Source organism: Augochlora pura, chromosome 6 (genome assembly GCF_028453695.1).
Source record: "Augochlora pura isolate Apur16 chromosome 6, APUR_v2.2.1, whole genome shotgun sequence".
In the NCBI taxonomy this organism is placed as follows: domain Eukaryota; kingdom Metazoa; phylum Arthropoda; class Insecta; order Hymenoptera; family Halictidae; genus Augochlora; species Augochlora pura.
The window spans coordinates 14,463,914-14,485,877 of NC_135777.1; the positions used below are offsets into that span (position 1 = coordinate 14,463,914).

General features: G+C 35.2%; 4 protein-coding genes across 9 annotated transcripts; 1 reads left to right on the plus strand and 3 right to left on the minus strand.

Annotated features, from left to right (window-relative positions):
• Positions 1–731: 731 nt before the first annotated feature.
• LOC144471271 (uncharacterized) lies at positions 732–3,826 on the minus strand. The gene is made up of 4 exons (XM_078183150.1): positions 2,176–3,826; positions 1,937–2,110; positions 1,699–1,845; positions 732–1,632 (listed from the first exon to the last, which is right to left on the minus strand). Exons 1-4 carry the CDS (start codon positions 3,823–3,825, stop codon positions 1,474–1,476), a joined length of 2,130 nt encoding a protein of 709 aa, XP_078039276.1. The 5' UTR covers position 3,826; the 3' UTR covers positions 732–1,473.
• Positions 3,827–3,919: 93 nt separating this feature from the next.
• LOC144471272 (phosphatidate cytidylyltransferase, mitochondrial) lies at positions 3,920–5,887 on the minus strand. Of its 3 annotated transcripts, none has more exons than XM_078183153.1 (3): positions 5,759–5,887; positions 4,167–5,688; positions 3,920–4,054 (listed from the first exon to the last, which is right to left on the minus strand). In XM_078183153.1, coding segments are annotated over exons 2-3 (1,113 nt in total). In that variant the 5' UTR covers positions 5,279–5,688; positions 5,759–5,887; the 3' UTR covers positions 3,920–4,053. The 3 variants fall into 3 exon arrangements, with proteins under 3 accessions (XP_078039279.1, XP_078039277.1, XP_078039278.1); XM_078183151.1 differs by having other exon boundaries at positions 3,942–4,080; XM_078183152.1 differs by having other exon boundaries at positions 3,942–4,080; positions 4,167–5,658; positions 5,734–5,881.
• Positions 5,888–6,321: 434 nt separating this feature from the next.
• Positions 6,322–13,312, minus strand: Zfrp8 (Zinc finger protein RP-8). Of its 4 annotated transcripts, XM_078182366.1 has the most exons (6): positions 12,719–13,312; positions 12,582–12,610; positions 12,463–12,483; positions 12,193–12,362; positions 12,024–12,126; positions 10,850–11,902 (listed from the first exon to the last, which is right to left on the minus strand). In XM_078182366.1, the coding sequence occupies exons 1-6, from the start codon at positions 13,080–13,082 to the stop codon at positions 11,738–11,740; spliced, it is 852 nt and encodes a 283-aa protein (XP_078038492.1). In that variant the 5' UTR covers positions 13,083–13,312; the 3' UTR covers positions 10,850–11,737. The 4 variants fall into 4 exon arrangements, 2 of the variants coding, with proteins under 2 accessions (XP_078038492.1, XP_078038490.1); XR_013494189.1 differs by adding an exon at positions 6,322–6,544 and having other exon boundaries at positions 11,679–11,902; positions 12,193–12,610; XR_013494190.1 differs by adding an exon at positions 10,495–10,679 and having other exon boundaries at positions 11,679–11,902; positions 12,193–12,610.
• LOC144470821 (uncharacterized) lies at positions 6,596–11,657 on the plus strand. The gene is made up of 5 exons (XM_078182363.1): positions 6,596–6,832; positions 6,959–10,036; positions 10,111–10,318; positions 10,411–10,613; positions 10,767–11,657. Exons 2-5 carry the CDS (start codon positions 7,291–7,293, stop codon positions 11,135–11,137), a joined length of 3,528 nt encoding a protein of 1,175 aa, XP_078038489.1. The 5' UTR covers positions 6,596–6,832; positions 6,959–7,290; the 3' UTR covers positions 11,138–11,657.
• Positions 13,313–21,964: the final 8,652 nt, after the last annotated feature.

The following is a 21,964-nucleotide window of genomic DNA, read 5'->3' on the forward strand; positions in this document are numbered from 1 at the left end:
ACCGCGTGTTTCAAATGAAGCGCCAGAGACGTTCGGATGCGCGAAAAGAGTAAGACCACAAACAATAAAGTGAGACGGCTTTGATTTCTTGTCCGTGAGGACAATCTCGTATGGAGGGTTCATTCTGTCTTTCTTGATCATATCTCTTTCTAAAGTAAATGCGCGAAGATGAATGCGCAATAGATTAGTGGGGATAAAAAAGTTCTTGAATTGGAAAAAAAAGCTCTTAAAGTGAGAAATGACTGTATCTGACAGAATGCAACCGGACGTTTAAGCGCTAAATTTAAATTATATTAAATATTAGCCTCCGATGTGATATATTGATTTGCATATTATAGTCTTTAGCTTAAATGAAGGAAAATAAAAAATTTGCACATAGTCTATAATATTTCTTCTAATTTTTAACCAACACAATTTGTTCCTATTCCTCAATAACTAGCGCTTTTCGTTATCACATCGTAATTTTAAAGTGGGAAATTGATTTTTCGTACAATAAAACATGTAAATTCAAACATTTCAATTGGAAAGTTAATTAGTTTTATCACAATATTTGTGGATTACTTTTACTGAAATAAATAATAGACACAATACAATGTAGAATTTTGTTCATGATTTACGTATCACATAATGTGTAATTATTTAGAAAATGAAAGAAATAAAAAGACATTGCGTACGTTGCAAATCGGAATAAGCAATTAGGAAAAAGGATTTTAAAATTTTAGGGTCATATATGATTTTCTTAAAAAGTATATTTAAAGTACACATGATGCAACCAGAACTGTTACATTGGACAATAAACATAGTACATTGACATAGTTTTTTCAACTATCACAGATAAAATTGAGTCTGTGACACAAGAACAAAAAAGAGAAGCGTATATCGTCTTTAATGTTTGTACACAAAATGTACGTGATTTATGATTTCATATTTTTCGTATTTTTGCTTAACATGTATAGTTTCCATGAATTACAATGTTTTATGATACAATAGATAAATGTTACATGTATATATACAGCTCATGTGTGAAGAACAATCATTTACAGAGGATACAGTTCGATAGTATATTGTATATACACAATACAGGTCCGAGTTGCAATAATTGTCAGCAAAATTAATAAAAAAGTACTATGTATGTGTTCGTTTACATATATCTTCACGAGTCGTTGATCGAATTTACATTAAAATGTATACGATGCGAAAATGGATAGCTTGGAGAGGATGAAATGTCATATTGTTAACAGTTAACAATCCCTAAAATGGTTGAGCAACGAACAAATGGAACAATGTAAACCGTTTAAAAAGCGAAAAAGAGAACAAAAGTGAAATCCGATTCAATCGCAAAGGAAAACGATTGAAACTATTCATGGTTGAAGGCACTCATTAGCGATATCGCTTACAGTGAGCCAGAATACGAATATATGCTTCGCGGAACTTATAATTCTTGTAAAGATTTCTAAACTTCCTACAAATTTCTTAAATTTTTCCACGAGAGAACCTATCATCGAGGCATCGTGCTTTGTGTATGATAGCACTCTTTTGAGCCTGATCGAATTTATTCACCTGTAAGTCTACATCCCTGTCGAATGGTCTCCTAACAGTTTGTCCGGTCAATTTTGCTTCCTTCTCTTCTTTCTGAAATCATTTTATTTACCATTTAGATAATAAAAAAGTGTCTTACTTCCATAAGAAACACAGTACCTTCTTTTTTTTTTGAAGCTTACTCTGATGCATTTCCAAAAGCGATTTTTCACGTCTTTTGCTTTTCCCGGCTTCGACTTCAGTTACAAAACTCTTCTCAGGTAATTTTGTGGAGGATTTTTGGCAACCGTAGAACTCTTTTTCTTCCTGAAACAATAAAATGGTTATATTGTCACTGTTCTACAAAATAGGTCAAATCATGTGGTAAAATATTTTCTCAAAACAATATTCCACTGACTTTTTGTTTCTGTTTCTCAGCTTTCTTAGTCGGTGTATCCGTCCAGCATGATCTATCAGACATGTCTGGACCAGCCCTAACGCGGAACTTCCGTGGACCCAGTTGCAGATTACTGATTTGTGCTGGTGGTAATTCTGTCATCCATTCTTCTCGCTGACTCGGAGTACTATTATCCTAAAATGTTATCGATCGTTACGTATCTTCTTTTATCTCGAAATGAGAATCGTAATTAAGCTTACCTCATTCATTTGTTCATTTTTAATTCGTTGTGCCCTGTGCTCCAATTTTCTATAAATGTAATTACTTCGTAGCGCAGGATGGTCGACCGGTAACGGACCGATCGCATCTTCATTCTCGGAGTCTGATTGTTCTATCTGTTCGTCGTGGGAGGGTTTGATTGCGCTTGGAAGAGCAGGACCTATAAGTTTCGTTTCAGTTCCGTTGCTCTGCTTCTGTTCTAACAAATGCGGCGGCAACGCTGGACCGAAAATCATCTCGGTATCAGAATCATTCTTATCATTATGATCCATCGCATCAGCTTCCAGTCTTTCGGTCTCATCTCGCACATAATTCTGCGGCAAGCAAGGTCCTATGAAGCTCGGACTTTTGGCTGGTTTGGCATCATTAGCACGGTCTGTGGTCAACTGCGGTGGTAAAATCGGACCGTAAGCTGTGTCCTCATCAGAAGACGATGCTTTCGCAGACTCTGGGGAATTGCGATGACTAAGGCGCAAGGAAGTTGTCTCACCAGAGCTCAACTTGTCCTCTTTACTGTTCAAATCGTTTGTTTTTTCTGTTGCGTCCAGTTTGGAGCATTTATCGTGATCTTCCATGATTGATCCCGTTAATAAAGACGACGCGGCGCCAAACGCGGAATCTGAAATGGCACCAGGATTATTATTGCTGGAACCATAGGACGAGTCGTCCTTCCTCGCAATTACCTTAGGAGAGCCGTCCGAGTGTTCGTTCTCTGTCGCTTGTCTCTTCCTCGAGTTTTCATGGTCATCGTTCGAATTTCTCTTTTTCGTTTTGCTCTTATGGTACCGCGATAACGTACACCTGTCCTTAGCATCCGAGTCTTCGGACAGGTTCTCGTCTGTCTCCGACAATACATCGAACTCAGACAGATCTAACTCTTTGTACTCATGACTCTCAGCTGACAAGTCTCTCGTTGTCGGCAGCTCGTTGTCACTGCGGTTCTGCTCAACATTCTTGGGTGAGGAAACTTCTTGCAATCGTTGGTCCGTGTCCACTTTCGTTAAAGCTCTTTTATGCGAGTTATGCTTCTCGAATTCTCCCCGGGATCTGCCGTGATCTGACGATCTCTGCCTGTGCGACTGATAGCTCCTATCGCGAGACCGGTGCCTGTACTTCTCATGCGATTTGTTCCTGTATTTGTCATTCTGAGACCTGTCGTCCTCGTTCCTACTGTGCGACCGATCTTGAGATCTGTGCTTTCGGTGCTCGCTTCTATCCCGGTTCCTGTGCAGCTTCGTGTCTCTTAGCTTTTGCTTGGAAGACAAAGCAAATGTTCTGGAATCCGTGCTGGCGTCCCTCGCGCTTTTATAATCCTTCCCCTCTTTACTGCTCTCGCGTCGAGAGCTTTTCACCTCGTGAACATTATGCTTGGAGTACTTCGAGACGTGTCTGAGGTCCTTATCATCGGCTTCTTGCTCTTTTGAGGACCTGCGTTCTCTTCGACTGCTGTCGTGCTTCGACTTCTCTTTCCTCTCTTTGTATTCTACATCATCGTGGTCGGATTTGTACTCTGGCTTCGACCTCGCACGTTTCCCAACCTTCGGTTCTGGTCGCACGTTATCTTTCCGGGTAGCTTCGAAACGAAATCGTCGGCCCTCGTCACTGTCTTGACTTTCAGAATCGGAATCCATTGTTCGTAAGATTTAATTAGTCACTGAAAGTACCACAAATTTCATTTTCAACAGAGGTAACATTGCAGCGTATACATATAATACTTTATAAGATTAATGGACGCAGGCAGACGGTAGCTGATTTATGCCCGCTAACGTTTATGCTAGCCAGAAAAAGCAACAAACTCAAGAACACTGCAGACCATTTAGGTAACAGTATTTTAAAATCGCCAGGGCATTAAATCAATACCTAAAAAAAAAGTAGTCACAATTTAACTGGACTAATTTATTGAAAACAATAGCTGTATGAACAATAGTACATATGACAGAATTAAAGTATAACTAAAAGGGATGGTAATTACTACTCTATGCGCTTGTCTGTTTCCTTCGGCTGTGCCTGGTTCTTCACCGTCTCTACTAATTTATTGACTTTACTCTGATCCGACTTCGTTTTCGGTAGCAAATCAGTCTGCGGACTCGATTGTATCATCTTCATTATCTTTGTTCCGCTATACTTAGCAGATTTCACAAGGCCAGCAGTAATGATCCCCTTCAGACTTTGTGTGACACTGGATCTCCATACAATTTGTTTTAAACATTCCTCTAATATTTCACTGCATTCAGGATCGTATGCGATTGTACGTAAACAATCTTCTGTATCCTTTGATCGTGGACCCTGTGACCAGGCTCTAACAAGTTTAATCTGCACTGTTCTAGGCAACTGATTCAAGTGATGTATCTTTGTTGCTGGATTTGTATCTTGATGGCAGGTGACAGCCATTTGATCTAACTTTGGAATATCCACATAATTTTCAAAATGCTGCAAAATTGGATTGTACAATTGTCTAAAGTGTGCTAGTTGCGGCAAAACGATATTGTTAATTTTATCTTTGTTTTCACCAAATGTCATTCTAAAATCACCATTGTAAGACAAGCTGGCTATAGTCTTATAAAAATCAATTTCTGTAAAATGTTGTGGTAATAATAAAAGCGCAGCATGGACAGCCGAATGTAAGTTTTGTACTAAAGCTGTAGGTAGTTGAGACTGCTCATTTGGTTCCACTAATACTTTGACCGGTTTGTGTAATCTTCCTGCTAAATATAAGTCATTCCAATCTAATAAATCCTCTATCAGTGAAACTTCGGAGATTACTCCATATTTGATAGTATATCCTCCTGCCATCTTAACTAATGTATTATAATACAGTTTAGCTCCCCAATTTTCTTGCACATTAGCAATTGCCCTATGTCCAAACAACTTTAAAGGTTGAGCATAATGTTTTGGATTGAGTTTTAAATTTTCTTCATGCCATTGATTTACATTACGAACAACAAAAATAAGATCCAACATGTTATTGGACTGATTGCTTAACTGCTTAAATGCAGCTGATCCATATGCAAAGGAAAACTTTATATTCCTCGGAAAATTTTTTAGTATCCCTTTTAGCTGATGAATTCCTATGAACTTCTCCATTATTCTAATTCAATTTTAAAATACAAACAATACAAGTAAAGTTTCTGTGTAATAAAAGTTTGAATACCTTTAATTCTGCATACTTTGTTACCATTAAAAATTTTACATAATCTTTAGATAATGTGTCTTGATAAATCTCGTTCGATCATCGAAGGATCGTCGTCTTTTTTCGCTTACGTAGTTCTGATTAGAGTACAGTTGATTTTACAATTTATCCGAGAGAGTGCCATGGATATATTTAAAAGTCAGAAAAATGTGATATTCGAAGCATATAGTAAAGTAGTAGCACCTCACGCAGGGTAGATATTTTCCGTTTAAATTCCTCCAACAGTCTTGATAAATTTATTACGAACTTCTGAATATTTATAACCAACTGTGCCCTTTATTAAACAAGATCCGTTCCATTTAACCTAGAAATGTTTTTCGTAAATTGTATAATCATTACATATACTTACTTATAATTGATGCGTTATTCTATACCGAAGACTTGATTAGATACACAGCAACTAGGAGAAACAACATTTAATTTAAAATGTGATAACAAAAACTGAACCGACGTTAAATTGTATATCATATGTATCGAACTCGAGATCGTATAATTACTTGAAGTAATCTGCTTTGCAGGGAACGATAACCAGGTTGTGAAATATTCGTGTTAGTTTCTTTTGATGAAATTCACCAAATATATACTTTAGTATGCAATTACATTATTTCTCTGACTATTTTGTGTTAGTATAATAAATCATTCCATGTAATTTCAAATCTCTTCACTTCGAGAATAATTCTTTAAATAATTTACTAGAAATTATCGTTCTAAAAAAAAATTTCCATGATTTTTCCCCATGATAAAATCTCCAACATCGTATAATTTCCCTGAAAAAGACGAGATTTTATTCGTTTTGTCTAGTTGTCTAAACTGGTACAGTAAGGAATGTGCAAGTACTATACATAATATTATCATGATACATATTACCAATAAAAATACAGGAAACGTTAAAGTACAAAATATAATTTTAATTTTGAAGTTATATCGCATACATTAATATAACACTGGTGAAATTTACAATGGATGATGAAAGTTCTTATAAGAGTACTTGACAAATATCAATAATTATTTTTTTACTCTACTAGTAATTTTCCCACATTCTGAATTTTAGCGGGCTTTCATGATCAACTTTCTCTATCTTGCTACTATTGGTTGAAGGGAAAGGGCAGGAAAAGTAAAATGATTTGGTTCCTCAGTCAGTCAAAGCTGCGTTATGAAATCTAGAACAAAAAACATTTATTGTTACTTACATATACTGCATTTTAACTTTGATTTCTCATGAAGATGAAAGAGCTTGAACCCAAATCAGCCCTAATGTTTGTAATCCTGCCACTCGGCATTCTCAGAAATATAATACATAATGTTTTGTTATCAGATTCCACATAGTTCATATGAATCAGTCTGTACTTCCCAGACATTTATGATAAGGATGATATGAATTCAATATCCTTTACGTATGAATTTACTTCAGCTTCATTTAGTGATTAATGTCTTTAGTGACTATGTCTGTAAGTTTTTAACTTTAATCCTTCTTAAATTTTATTTTACTTGAAAATGAAATGTTTAAACTTTGCATGCATTACGACGGAAAAATAATTTAAACATTTATTAAAAATATTATAAATTAATTTCAGAATTTACTATTTCATATTTGAAAAATATGAAAAATATATTAGTTAAAAATCGATTTAGGTAATATCAATCTACAAAACTTTAGCGCAAAGTAAAGTGTCAGAGTACAAAAACATAAGGAAAATAATAGTATGATTGTAACATGGTGCGACGGTGAAACATCGTAAAATTTTGAAAAAAAAATTGTTGAATTCAGTTTGTAACGGCCAACAAGTGAAAATGCATAAATAGAGGTTTAATTTTGAGTTTATTTCATTTGAGTCGTTCAAATTTAAATAATATTAAATCATTAATATGTTGCTGTAAAAATGCAATATATGTAGTACTAAACACCATGCAATCAAATTTAGGTGAAACAAAAAATAAAAATGTCAATGTAGTCATTAAATCAACAGAAAATAAAAATGTTAATGCAGTTATTAAATCAACAAAAGATGCAGGTGGGGAGGTTCATAACAATGACCAGGATATATTATATGATAATGTTACAAAACTTTGCGATGGCAAATTTCAATGTGAAATTTGTAAATGTCCTTTGCCAAGTCATGATCACATATTACCACATGTAAAAGGAAAACAACATGTTGCAGCCAATGCAGCATTGAAACAATCAAAGAAGCAACAAAGTGATTTAAAATTATCTGAGATTCCAACTTGCTTAGAAAAAAGTAAACAACTTTCTACATGTGACACAATTTTTTGTATAGTATGTAATAGAAAAATGGATTCAATGCATAATTATTTGCAACATATTGAAGGAAAGAGCCACATCAATCTAGCAACAATTAATGCGGCAATAAATTTAAAGGACAATGCTGATAAAAATAATGTAGAAAATTCTGGAAGGAACGTCAATACTAATTTAAAGCCAATAATTACCAATTTAGAAAAACAAATAAATGATAATGATGAAGAATGGACAATAAATAAAAATGTTAATGCAGTTAATAAATCAACAAAAGATGCAGGTGGGGAGGTTCATAACAATGACCAGGATATATTATATGATAATGTCACAAAACTTTGCGATGGCAAATTTCAATGTGAAATATGTGAATGCCCTTTGCCAAGTCATGATCACATATTACCACATGTAAAAGGAAAACAACATGTTGCAGCCATTGCAGCATTGAAACAATCAAAGAAGCAACAAAGTGATTTAAAACGATCTGAGATTCCAATTTGCTCAGAAAAAAGTGAACAACTTTCTACATGTGACACAATTTTTTGTGTAGTATGCAATAGAAAAATGGATTCAATGCACAATTATTTGCAACATATTGAAGGAAAGAGCCACATCAATCTAGCAACAATGAATCCGGGAATAAATTTAAAGGACAATGCTGATATAAATAATGTAGAAAATTCTGGAAGGAACGTCAATACTAATTTAAAGCCAATAATTAACAATATAGGAAAAGAAATGAATGATAAGGATGAAGAATGGACAATAAGCAAGTTATGTAGTCATATAATTAATGAAAATAATGTACTTGAGCATATTACCACAGAAACTTATAAAAATACTTATTTTTATAATTATGCCAAAGATGATATAATTTTGTACAAATGTATATGCTGCAATTTAATAATACAGGAAAATTCTTCAATTGTTTCACATTTAAGTCAGGAAAATCATTTACTTTATTTAAGGAATACTTCGAAACGCATGATAACGGAAAATATAAATGCTACAGATGGTATTAAAAATATATTCAATACAAACTATTTGCCTTTGTTGAATATTCTTTTTTTGAAAAAGGAAAGTACATTTGCACCTGTTACAGAAAAATGCTTCTTATGTTTTAATAGTTTAAACATCTCATTTTTAAGTAACATAAGAACTAATATTGATTATCAGTGTTCAATTTGCAGCATAAAAATATCTGGTATTAAAAATTTAATTCAACATTATAAAAGCAATATGCATTTATCGAAAGTGAAACTCGTATTATCTGATCAAGAAGATAAGAATTATACTGATATTAAGATATCACCATTAATAGATTCTTTTAATAAAATATCTATTACTGATAACAAATCCCAAAGTTCAAATGCATGTGACAAAGACTTGAATGTTCCAAAGAATGTATATAAACAGCTTATGCTGGATATTATTTCTCCATGTATGATGAATAATGATAACAATAAAGCAAAGTCTAAAGAAAATAAATTAAGTGAACGTTTAAACAAATTGTACCAATTAGAATATCTTGAACTCGAACAAAAAATGTACACCTTAACAGAAGAGAAAATTAATGACATTAAATTTTATTCGAAATTTATTGTTCAAAATGACACGGACAATTACTTCTGTATAGCCTGTAAAACAAAAGTTTCAAATGAATTATATTTGTTATATGAACACACATGTTTATTGACACATAAGGCAAATACTACTGAGATTCAAAATGATGACAATAACAAAGGTTTGATAGAACAATATATGAGGTTGATTGCAGAAAAAACTGCAAAATGTTATGTTTGTGATATTAACATGCTAAATAATTTCAATAGTATTAGTACTCATATTAAAAGCAAAAAGCATAAACTGAATTATAAAAACTGTTGTATACGCATAAATACTAACATTGATTCTATATTGAAAAATTTCAGTAATTTATATTACAGTATACAAAGATTTTCTTGTGTTACATGCCAGAAGAATACAAGATATAAGGTAGAATTCATGGAACATATTGTAGAAAAACACAAAGACCTAAACAAATATAAATTTGACTTCTGTATTCCCTGTGCTACTTTGTGGTTGAGTGATTCAAATTCGTATGAGGGCCACTGTTCTGATATAATACACAAATATCTGCTAAAAAGTAAAGATTTTATGATCGAGGAACTACCTAAATGTATACAAGATTTATTAACACAAGTTGATAAAACGGTGAAAATTTTATTAGATCAAACGAAAATTTCAACAAAGAATAATGTTCAAGAGAAAGTTAGAAAATCTCTAGAAACGAAAGCAAAAACATTTTCTCCGATGGCAAGAGCATATTTATTTGGCTCCCAATTGATTGGAATTGGATTTGCAAATAGTGATATAGATATATATATTGATTTTGGTAAATATATTCTTCAAATAATTCATAAATTTGTAAAATTTTGAGTAGCACTATTAATAATACATGTTTTATAGACAATAAATATTACGGAAAGAATGATAATGTATTAGGAGAACTTCTACACATAGAAAAAGCTGTATGCGAAGACGATGATTGGGAAGTAAAAGAAATATTAATAGACTGTCGAGTGCCTATAATAAAATTAATATATATACCAGAAAACTTAGACTGTGATGTTTCATTTCTAGATGGTCTTTCCGTGGAAAAATCGAAGCTTTTACGGTACTATGTCTTGTTTTAATTTCATGAATTTGATTGATAACAAAATATGATAATTTCGTCCCAACTCTGTTTTTATAAATTATAACTTTTAGATCATATTACGATGCGTGTTCACCTTGCAAAAAAGTGACGTTATTTATAAAGAAATGGTTTTCTTTTTTCAATTTACCTGAAGGTCATGGTCTAATCAATTATGGTCTTTATTGGCTTATTATATTTTATCTACAAATATGTTCACATTTACCAAGTGTCGCTGACTTAATAAAAGAAAACAATAACCCTCAATTTGTGGGTGGTAAGTTAAATGTAACATGAAACGTTCCTTATCTTTTTTTTATTGATTAATGAATTTTTATTGAATCTGTAAAAAATGTCTATTAGTTAACAAAACAGAAAATGGTACTACATAATGTTTTTAATCTAACAGGTTGATAAAATTTCATTTCAGATTGGAAAATTGGATTTGCATTACCTAACTGCAAAGGTGTACATAGATGTACTATAACAGGACTGTTACGGGGATTTTTCGAATATTATGCAAATTTTGACTATCAAAATTACATTATATGTCCACTTATGGGCTTTCCAATTGCTAAGAAAAATTTTTCACTGCTACTTTTACCCATTGAAATGCAACCTTACATTGTGCATTTGAGAACATCTTGTAAACCTGAATTCTTACGGATCGATTCACCATTCTGTGTACAAGATCCGTTGCTACTATCTCACAATATAACAAGGGGTGTGGGCAGCATTACTTTAAAATATTTTAAACAGTATTGTCAAGATAGTGCAGCAATACTGAAATCTATAGTATAAGAACTACTTTATACCAAAATACGATTTCTACGTAATATAGCTTCAAAAAAATTATAATTACTTTAATATATCTAAGATTTATCAGTATACATAATAGATTGAAATACCTGTTAAGCAGATATTGAAAACTATGACAAATCAATAATGTTTTACATGCACTAAGTTTATTTTGGATACTATTAACATACTATTAGTTTTTATTATTTTTTAAAAATATGACTGATTTAAATATGTGTTAAGTTAGTTTTTATTATATCACATTTCCATTTAACAGAAAATTTAAAAATTTTATGAATTGATTTTTGTTTTTACGAAATGACGTATTATTTTCTATCATATTGACATATCTTTTACAGCCTTTGATTCAGTTACCATACAACAGTCATTTAACGATGGTTTTATTTAAAATAATATGTTTATAAATAATATTGTATTGTATATAAGTTTTCAAGTCAAATGAAACTGTTAAAGCAAGTATGTATTTTATTTTGAAATAACAAAAAGAGTTTATCTTCGTAAATATTATGTCTATTTATCTTACCATTACAGTTATTGTTTCCTTATTTCATTACAAGAAAAGTTATTTCCTAGTTATCCATTCTATTCTGAATTAGTTTCAATGATGTCTTGTTTCCACACATATTCTGCACTATATCCATTTTTGGATGTGCATGAATTTTTACATGTAAATATTGTTAGAATGCCCCAGTCAATACATTTAAGAGTGTCTTCTAAGTTAAGAAAATTTAATAATTGCGGCATAATCTGAAAAGTATCCTTGTTCATTAATTATAGCTTATCAAATTGTACTTGGGTTATTTTCTACTGCTACATTCTTAAATTTTATTTAATTTTTTATTGTTACTATTATATTATGTTATATTACCTGAAATTCAAACTGCCTCTCTTGATTACATTCTAGACATTTTGGTACCTCATCAATTTTACTTTCTCCAGATATATATAAAATTTTTCCTCCTCTGTCATATCTATAAGCATAGAAATTACAGGTTTTTAATTACATCAATCTTTTCTTTTTAGGATAGTAAGTATACCTTAGAATTTGATCTGGATACTTGTCAACTGTTAATCGAAATTCAGCAAATATTTCATCTTCCTTTTGATTAGCCATGCTTAACAATTCAGACTGTACATCTTCGTTTTGAAAAGTACCAGTTTCACCGTTCTCCAACATGTTTTCATACTTTTCAATTTCTTCTTTCTCCTTCTCAGAATTAATGTCATCGTTATCTTCTTTCTCATCCTCTGCTTCTATTATTATTTCATATTCAGGAAATAAATGTTTACTGTTCGTTATCACATACCGATTTGTACCGCAAGATTCCCTGTGACCAGACTTCCAATCAGAAACTTGATGTATGCGACAACAATAATTTATTTGCTTACATTTAGAACAGTGATTAGATGCATATATTCCACACACCTCACATGTTTTCACCCATTTGTTTATATCTAAGAACATTTAATGTAATATATAAGTTACTTTAAATTGACAAAAGTCATCTAAAACATATTGACCAACTTATTAGAATGTATCTAAAATTTTTGAAAACTACGTACTGATGTCAGTCCTCCAATCAGGTTCCTCAACAGGTGGTTCAGATGAATAAAATTCATTTGTTCTTGGTAATTGAGATCTGAAAACTTTCAAGTTCCCATTTTCATTCAATTTACAACATTCTGGTTTTTTGCATATAAAAACGTATATAGTTCTATGAAACGCAGTTTCATTGTCTTCGTAAGGAGCGTAAATTTGGCATAAAAATATGCAGGGTTCTTGACAATATTCGCATCGAAGATTTTTCTCCCCAGGTATATCTTTCAAATTGAGCCATGCTGGTTTCCCACCAACTTTACTTGGAAAAAATCTACTTTCCAATCGCCACGCATCACATTTCTCCACAAAACCTAAATCTACCGGCATTATTAAATGAATTCATTCAGTAAATGTATTGCAAACGAATGTACTGTTTGCTTTTGACATGTTACACTTTACAACACGTTGGAATGCTATAAACGGGCCTGAACGCTAAAATATGAAGAACCATGAAAGCACGCGAAAAGTTGTGCAATTGACGCGAGAACTAAACATGCGAGGGCAGAGGTCAGTATTTCGGCAATATTGTGCTATGCAGCGGTGTGGGGAACCTGGAGTTTTACCTCGGATTCCCTAGGCAGCTCCCCAACAATCAGTTGGTAACGCGGTTGGCAGCACCGGCTACCAACCGTTGCCGCTCGTGTTTTGTCGAGCGAGATTCATTCGTTTTCGAACACCAGACCAGAACAGATACTGGGCTCGTCTCACCGTTATCTACCGCACGTGCCGAGTATAGTCTACAGTGATTGTAATACAATAAATTCAGTGATCGAGAGATGGTGTATTTATCCATTAAATAGTCCTTCCGTCCGGGAAGATCACTGTCCAGCAGTCCGTGTAGGGAACTGGTGGCCTTCGATAACAATCCTCGAAGCGGTCTTCCCAACGTTATACTGTGAGGTATAACCGGTACACGCAGTTGTACCACGTGATCCCTACAGCGGTAGGCTCGACGCGCCATCTAATATAACTAGGTTAAATTAAATGTAGGTAAAGTAGGATAAATATAACTAGTCGTTAATATAGTTAGTTTTAAGCCCTTACGTCAAGTTAGTTGTATCCTAGCCCTAAGTAAAGACGTCGTTCACAACAGACAGGATGTCCTGGATGCGCGCTGGACGTCTTTGCATCCACAGCGCGTTTTCTGTGACGTTGGCGCCCGCCAAACGCACCATCTTCCTTAGGATCTCCGATGGCTTTCTGTGGCCGAGTTCCAGGCCGCTAAACAACTGATTTAGTTGCGCCTCATTGGATTTGGCCAGCCGTTTGATGAGGGCCTTCTTAATATAAGCATAAGTGTTCTTTTTTGGCGGCGTTTCGACCACATCGAGCACCACCTTAAGTGTCTCTGGGTCGAGACTGCAGGTGACGGCAAAGCTTTTCACGGTGTCTGCTCTGATGTTTTAGACTGCGAATTCCTGCTCCAAAACAGTGAAACACAACCTCGGTCCTTTCTTCCAAAAGGGTGGTAGCTTAACCTCCCTGAATTCGCTAGCCTGGACCTCTATCCACTTCTCCGCGTCCTTGACGCCCATTTTTTGTTATAATTCTTTCTAAACAAGAAACGTTAAATTTCGCTTCTTCGCGTTCGCGCACTTATTTTAAAATAAAATTCTTGGGTTTTAACACCAATGTGGGACTTATCCCAACCGGGGTTTAATGCGCACGCGTAGAATAACGGCATAAGGACCGACTGTGGAATTCACTTTATTATTTGTGGGTCTGTGAATGACGACTTTTTGATTCTTTGTCCCTCCACGTCGACGACGCCTTTCCTTAGGGCTAGGATGTAACTAACTTAATCTAAGTGCGTAAAACTAACTATACTAACGACTAGTATATTTACCCTACTCTAGTTACATTTAATTTAACCTAGTTACATTAGATGGCACGTCGAGCCTACCGCTACATCTGGTGTCCTAGTGCTGCCATTTGCTCGCAATTGTATGTAGTTGTAATTAATATACTACCGCCATTATTTAATATACGTACAGTCAGTCCCATAAGCATCCGTACCCTCATTGCTTATAAGAGAAATTTGTTGAAATAAAGGGATGCTTGTCAGATTTTACAATAAACTTTTTATTATCAATGAACACATGTATAAAGTTTATTTATACCAAATTATAACAAAATTGATTAACTAATAACAAAAATATATTGATTTTACTCCTCGTAGTACGTAATAACAGTTCACAAAAGTATTCGTACTATTCTTAGCAGAGTCGATTTTGTTTTGTTACACCGTCATTTCACATCGAAAATAATTTCCACAGTTGACAGTTGGTTGGGTGAATGCCAACAAAGTTGTCCAGTTCGAAGCTTTGTCAGAATAACATCAATAATCAGAAATGAGTCGAAAGAAATCCGAGACTACTCTAGAAGAGCGTAAAAAAATTTTTAAATTACACCAAGAAGGTAAAAGTTATGTTGAGATAGCAAAAGTAGTAGACAGAAGTAAATCGACGATTCAATTCATCATTAAACGGATAAAAACAAGTGATAATTTGTTAAATAACAAACGTACTGGAAGACCAAAGATTTTAACAGTTCGAGAAAGAAATACTGTTATACGTGAAGTGCAAAAAAATCCTCGAATTAGTGCGCCTAAGTTAGCTACAATGTGTAACGACATGTTCAATAAGAAGGTTTCTGCTGAAACTTGTCGAAGAATATTGAGATGTGAAAATTTTCATGGTCGAACACTGAGGAAGAAGCCCTTCATTAGTAAAATTAACAGGACAAAGAGATTTTCATTTGCGAAGGAGTACAGAAATCAAAGTAATACCTTTTGGAAGAAAGTTATTTTCTCAGATGAGTAGAAATTTAACATTTTTGGATGTGATGGAAGAGGAAAAGTTTGGAGAAAGCCTAATACAGAACTAGAATTAAAAAATGTGTAACCAACTGTAAAGCACGGCGGAGACTCCGTGATGGTGTGGGGCTGTATGGCGGCATCCAGAGTGGGCAAACTTGTCTTTATCGAAGGAATTATGGATAAGATAAAGTATAAAAATATATTCGAAGAAAATCTGCACTCAAGTGCAATTAAGCTTGGTCTGGAAGATGACTACTATTTCCAACAAGACAACAACCCTAAGCATATTGCTCAGATTGCTTGTGAGTGGATACTTTACCATGTTCCCCATTTTTTACAGACACCTCAGAGTCCAGATACAAATCCTATAGAAAATTTATGGGCGGAAATAGATAAAAGACTGCACGAGCATGAAATTTTCAATAAACAAATGTGAAAAAACAAAATTTTGGAATAGTATTGAACGAAATATCATATTAAAACTGGTAGAAAGTATGCCAAATCGATTAAACGATATAATAAGGCATAAAGGTAGACCCACTAAATACTAGAAAATTAATATAAAGTAAAAAAGCTACTTTAATATACGATTTTTTGAAAAAACTTACACTGGTACGAATACTTTTGTGGACTGTTATTACATACTATGAGGAGTAAGATCAATATATTTTTGTTATTAGTCAATCAATTTTGTTATAATTTGGTATAAATAAACTTAATACATGTGTTCATTGATAATAAAAAGTTTATTGCAAAATTTTACATGGATCCCTTGATTTCAACAGATTTCTCTTGTAAGCAATGAGAGTACGAATACTTATGGGACTGACTGTATGTACGAGAATATTGTAATAATCATAGATTGCGTATAATAAAATGTATTATAAAGTTCTACATTAACAAAAGACTCGCATAAATTTTTAAGTAAGGTATCTAATAATTTAAGTGAATGGCATATGTATAATAAACTTACATTACTCTGGGCTCTAATTATTTTATGACCTTTTGCAATTTCTTTATCCATATTTCAATTTTGTTAAGGTGTATATGTATCTACATTTATGTTAAAAAATCCATGGTGTAAGATTTTATTTTGACATAATATTTTATAATTCATTAATAATAATTCAATACTTTCTATTTCCATTAATAAAAAATTGTGAAATTATTATATAATATAAAACAAAAGTTCAACATAAGTTGCGAGCATAATCTCTTACGTCATATGTATATGTAATTTAAGTGTAAACATATGTAGGTACATCTGCCAAAATACTGAAGAAATCCTCGCGTGAGAAATATTGCCGCAATTATTCAAATCAAAGCAGATCGCACACAATAACTGTCTATCGAGTGTTTTTATTTTTAAATATATTTGAAATATTGTGTACTGTTCAGTTCTATTAACTTCATTAGAAATATTTCAAAATGTAATCGTCATCTATGATTGGAAGACGCTGAAATCCGTGTTGAATTTCTCCGTCGGTATAGTAGTCACAATGAACAACGAAAGTCCATAAAAAGATATATGTATTTCTTATCTTTTTTATGCTTTAGGTCCACGATTCTGATACCATATTATAGACATCTGTACTTCTTCTGCGTTGATACCTGGTCTATGATAATATAAAAATTTACATTATCTACATAAGCCAATGTAGATAATCACGCCACTAGTGCCAAAATATTGAACCTTAAGTATTATCATCGTTGAGCAATTTTGTCGAACAGTTTGAGTATTCTGTCACTACGTATAATGGCGCTATTTTGACGTTTTTAAGAGCAGTTTATTCGTGCCGGATTATTCATTGTCCTCATGGGAGAGAACGGACATTTATTTTATTTAATTATAGCAATAAATAAACCTTTTCAATTATATCGACGCAGTTAACTATGCTGAACAATCCTGTGCTCTTGATCTTTATTTTCACAATTTTATAGTAATTAAAGTTTTCTTGCAACTAATTTTGCCGAAATATCAACCATAATTCTCTCGGTAAGAAGGCATAAAACAAATCAATAATATTCTCATTCATCAACATATTTTAACTATGCAAGATATTTTAAATGTGCTAGCAGTATTACAATATCTTATTAGATTTTCTGTATTTCACCAAGACCTCGAAAATCCTAGAATACCAATTTTTATTTAAATCGACACTCTTCCTATTTCCACTACTCTTTTTTCTTTAATTGGTAGACTTCGGTGTATTGTGCGCCGCGTCGCTACGCCTCGCGTGGTTTCGCGTCTCCGGAAGTTTATTACTGTAATCCGGTGGCGTCGATAAGCCCATTACCACGTGTCTCCGCCGATGCCGTGTAATGTATGCGACGGAACGTAATAAAAATCGACTTACACGACCAGCCGGGCTCGCCTCTAGCCGCCACCCTGTATCGGGGACGCGTGTACGAGGCGGTTCTATCGGGCGGCACGCTTTTAGGTGTCGCTAAAAGTTTAATCAAAGTCAGATTAGCCGGGGAGCCAACCGAGAGACGGGTGAGTCGAGGGGGGTGGCTTGGGGGTAGAGGGGGTCGGGCGTTTTATTAAACGGGACTTGATTAGGGGTTGCCTGCGCGGAGGTGGATCCTTTCAGAGTTTGTTTTCGACTGGTTTCCACGGAGCCAGCTTTCATTACGCTAGTTTCGCATAATTGACGCGGATCGTTTAGCAAACCGGGGAAAAACTTGGCCATTCCATCGTGGCCTCTCCGCTCCATTGTCGGACCGGAAATTACGGATTGTTTATCTCCGGTTTGAATCGCGGCCCACTCCACGCTCCGCTCTCTGCCGTCTTTTGCTTGTTCCACGAGTTGAAGATCCTTGTCCACCACAGGTGCGGGAAATCTGACAATTTTCTCAAAGTGATTACGTGTCAAAAACTGTTCAGCCAACTCTATAAGGTGCAGAGTTCCAAGAACTTGTAACTTTTCGTATGCAAAATGTGACTATCTTTACATTTTATATCAATTATGTAAATTATTAGGCAATATTAAATAGTGTTTTAATATGAAATATGAGAGTTAAAAATAAAGGGTTATGAGAACGTACTACTGTGACAAGTGGGTCTTTTAAAATCTTTTTCAGGCGAAGCGATGTTTATGCAAATTCTATTTGTATGTATTTATTTCCCTCTGAAAGATGATTACTCACTAAAGGATTTTGGGTATTTATTGTGAAAAGAACAATCTGCAATTTGCAACCATAGAATAAAAGAAAAAGATAGAAGAGGATCGCTACTAGTTGTTGAAGAAGGAAATACCTAAGCAGCTTCTACTTTTTATAATAGATTCAAGAAACTAATTTCGTAGAAATTTCTATGGCGTTTGTTAATCGTAAATTTTGTTCATTCATCGTTCTAGAGCTGGTTAAGAATCATTAGGTTCGTTAGCAAGCGCGCGACAGCGATCTTCAAAATCTGGACGATTAACAGGCGAATCGGTATGAAACACATTTAGGCAACCGTGCAGGATAGTCGAAAGTGATTCAGTCTCCTGGTAATCTCTTTAATCCCAAGAGTATGGCTCTGCTTTCCCGGGCAAAGTGTCGATCGGGATTCTCACCCTCCTGATGTTTGGATTCTCCCGGCGGCAATAATCGGTTTCGACCATTCTTACAGTCTCTATGATTCAGAAACGTTATATTGCCTTGACTCAAGTAAAGAATAAACATGGGGATATGACGAAACGTATTCGGCAGGATAAAACATCTGTGCGACTTTTCTTGAGAGCTGGAAATAGTTTGGCCCAGAGTTTGATATTGCACGAAAGTCGTCAGTCGTAGTAATTAGCTAAAGAACCGAAGAAAGTACTAATTACCACGTTAAATGCTGGAAATTACTCATAGAAAGTCCCACAAAGTTTAAGTTATTTGATAGACGAAATTGAAAATAGAATGTTACATTCTAATATAGTGGATGGTATTTTAAATCCGCTGTATCCTAAACATCCTTGTAAAATTCAGTTTGTTCGAAAATATGACAATAAAAATGAATTCAGGAAATTAGTAAAAAATTAGTAAAAAATTAGTAACACCTATATGTGATAGATGCGGCGCTCAGCAAGTTAAGATACCTAACAAGCACAAATGAGTCTATCTTTGCTCATTGATCGGTTATCGCGAGCATTTTATTTTCATCTATAAAAATTTATCGCATCTAATAACTCTTCTAATTTGAAAATTAGTGCTTCAGGTTTCTACTATATCCCTCAGCATTTTCCAGAGAGTTTGGAAGAAGCCGGGGTAAACAGCGTCGTTAGTTATCCGGTTATCTCTGAAACAGCGCGGAACATTTCGACAAAACAATTGAGAAAATCTGTTTAAGCGTCGAGCGTCTTCCTTAGTTTCGTATCACGTTTTCCGCGGGAAGCGCGTAAGAAGCGACGCAACGGCGGGCAACCGGTCGTTAATTATCCTCCGTGTTCTCGCGACGTGTCCTCAAGAACGAAAAAGATTCCGGGACGATTTCGTTGCCGTTTTACTCGGGCTCGAAAGCATGCGGTCGTTTTTCCGGCGCGGAACGATGTGGAACGAGCGATGAGTTTTCGTGTCCGTGCAATAACGTGGTCGCGTCTGGAGGCGGGGCAGCGTGAAAGTATCCGGAGGGCACCCCGCCCATTAAACACGAACCTGTCGTGGAAAGAGGTAACGAATCCCATCGGATCGCCGTCGATCTTTTACGTAAATCTTCCCCGGATCGTGGATTCCGATCCACCGCGCCACGCCGCTTCGCTCCGGCACGTTGATGAATATAAATTCGAGTGTGGTTTACTTGTAACTAATTATTCCGTCGTAACTCAACGATAACGAGGCTGCTCCCGATCAACCGGCGCTTTTTTTGCTTCTTCGAAGATGCTCTCGATGAGCTCTTTTTAAGATCGACTTTCTGCTATTGTTACTTTAGAACAGGGCTCGGAAGTAACCAGCACATAACATGTGGATCGCAAGGGTTACGTCTACTGACTACCGTCGCGCACCTGAGGTGTTCCGAATCGAAAGAGACAATCACGGCGATTGCATGCTGGTTAATTCCGAGACTTGTTTTACAGATTTGCAAGAGCATTGTTTATGCAAGGTATTTTAACGGCTTTGTTTGTCCGACACATGAAAAATACGAAAATTTGTAATTGTTAGTCTGGAATTCTTATGCCAATCATCATAGATGTAGAAATAGTCTTGTTGCGTACGACAGGAATACTGGGTAAAAATAGCTGAATTTGGAGTTGTGATTTCATCGAATTTTATTTTTAACACACAGTCAATTCAGTTACTTGATAATACCGTAAATCCTATGTTTCTTTAAGATATAGTCTGTCAATGCTATTAAAATATGTATAATTATTCACTCTGATCATTATGCGATACTGTACGCAAAAATTAGAACTATAAATCCAGCAATCACCTGCTACGAATCTCTTTCAGGAAAGAAAGCAATTCGCAAAAAAAACAATTTAGCGAATAAATCGTTGCGTGGACGTCCCAGCTTTAGCCAAGAGGATTGGGAATTATTTTGATCAATGTCCGACCAAATCCGTACAAAGAGACGTCGTTTACGAAATGTCGAACATTCGTTTCGCTGCGACGAAATTTGCTTCGCTGAAAGTCCTCTTAATTTTGAAAAAGGACTTCGCCGACCCTTGTATATCAAAGTTTCGCCCGTTCCCCCATAAAGTCAAGGAGTTTGATAGCAGCGATTTGTAAAAGTGTACAAAATCTCAACTCGAGAACGTTTACAGCTATCGAAACTGTAATAACGCTTTTATAGGGAACAATTAAGCAATTCATTCATTCAGAAACATAGATAATCTCGGACTTGCGAATTCTACGAGACAACGTATGCCTGTTTGAGTGCACGGTATGTTCGGCAAAGAAAGCGACCGGAATAAGAACCGTGTGTCAAAATCACCGGCAAGTTCGAGGCGTTAATGGCGCGAGTCCGGCGCAGATATCGCGTAATTAATCACAGGGTAGCTGGCGCGGGACGCGCGGCAACGTGTCCTTAAATAATCCTCGGGGGAGGATCGAAGATCGGTCGGGATCAGATGCAAATCAGATTCATTAGCGTTAAGCCGTACGGGGGCGGAGGGCGGAGCCGGCCGGCGGACCCTTCGACGTAAACACTGCGTCAACCTCCGACCCGGCTACCCGAGGGTTGTTATTGCGCGGTTACCCCGAGCACCCCTGCACTCCGCTGTCCCCGCATCAAACCATGGTATCCGTCTCCTTGGTGAATACGTGCACCCTCTCGAGATTCTTCTTTTACGGCCGCCACGTACCCCCACGTTTCTAGTCCGCAACGCGCGCGTACGTCGAGAAGCAGGCGAGATTCACTTTGAATAAAGGGTCGTTTATTTGCAATGCCTCGGAGATGAATTCTTCAAACGCCGTAAGATAA

What these genes read in the sequence shown, in the direction of transcription:
- LOC144471272 (XM_078183151.1), bottom strand. Translation starts at nt 5,278, where the DNA reads ATGGAGAAGTTCATAGGAATTCATCAGCTAAAAGGGATACTAAAAAAT.
- Zfrp8 (XM_078182364.1), bottom strand. Translation starts at nt 13,082, where the DNA reads ATGCCGGTAGATTTAGGTTTTGTGGAGAAATGTGATGCGTGGCGATTG. An exon ending in TGATTGGAGGACTGACATCA is followed by an intron (nt 12,611 to 12,718) that starts GTACGTAGTTTT and finishes AAATGTTCTTAG; the next exon opens with ATATAAACAAATGGGTGAAA. An exon ending in AGAGGCAGTTTGAATTTCAG is followed by an intron (nt 11,903 to 12,023) that starts GTAATATAACAT and finishes GATACTTTTCAG; the next exon opens with ATTATGCCGCAATTATTAAA.
- LOC144470821 (XM_078182363.1), top strand. Translation starts at nt 7,291, where the DNA reads ATGCAATCAAATTTAGGTGAAACAAAAAATAAAAATGTCAATGTAGTC. An exon ending in GAAAAATCGAAGCTTTTACG is followed by an intron (nt 10,319 to 10,410) that starts GTACTATGTCTT and finishes TATAACTTTTAG; the next exon opens with ATCATATTACGATGCGTGTT. An exon ending in TAACCCTCAATTTGTGGGTG is followed by an intron (nt 10,614 to 10,766) that starts GTAAGTTAAATG and finishes ATTTCATTTCAG; the next exon opens with ATTGGAAAATTGGATTTGCA.
- LOC144471271 (XM_078183150.1), bottom strand. Translation starts at nt 3,825, where the DNA reads ATGGATTCCGATTCTGAAAGTCAAGACAGTGACGAGGGCCGACGATTT. An exon ending in AAAATGAACAAATGAATGAG is followed by an intron (nt 2,111 to 2,175) that starts GTAAGCTTAATT and finishes ATAACATTTTAG; the next exon opens with GATAATAGTACTCCGAGTCA. An exon ending in CTGAGAAACAGAAACAAAAA is followed by an intron (nt 1,846 to 1,936) that starts GTCAGTGGAATA and finishes TTATTGTTTCAG; the next exon opens with GAAGAAAAAGAGTTCTACGG.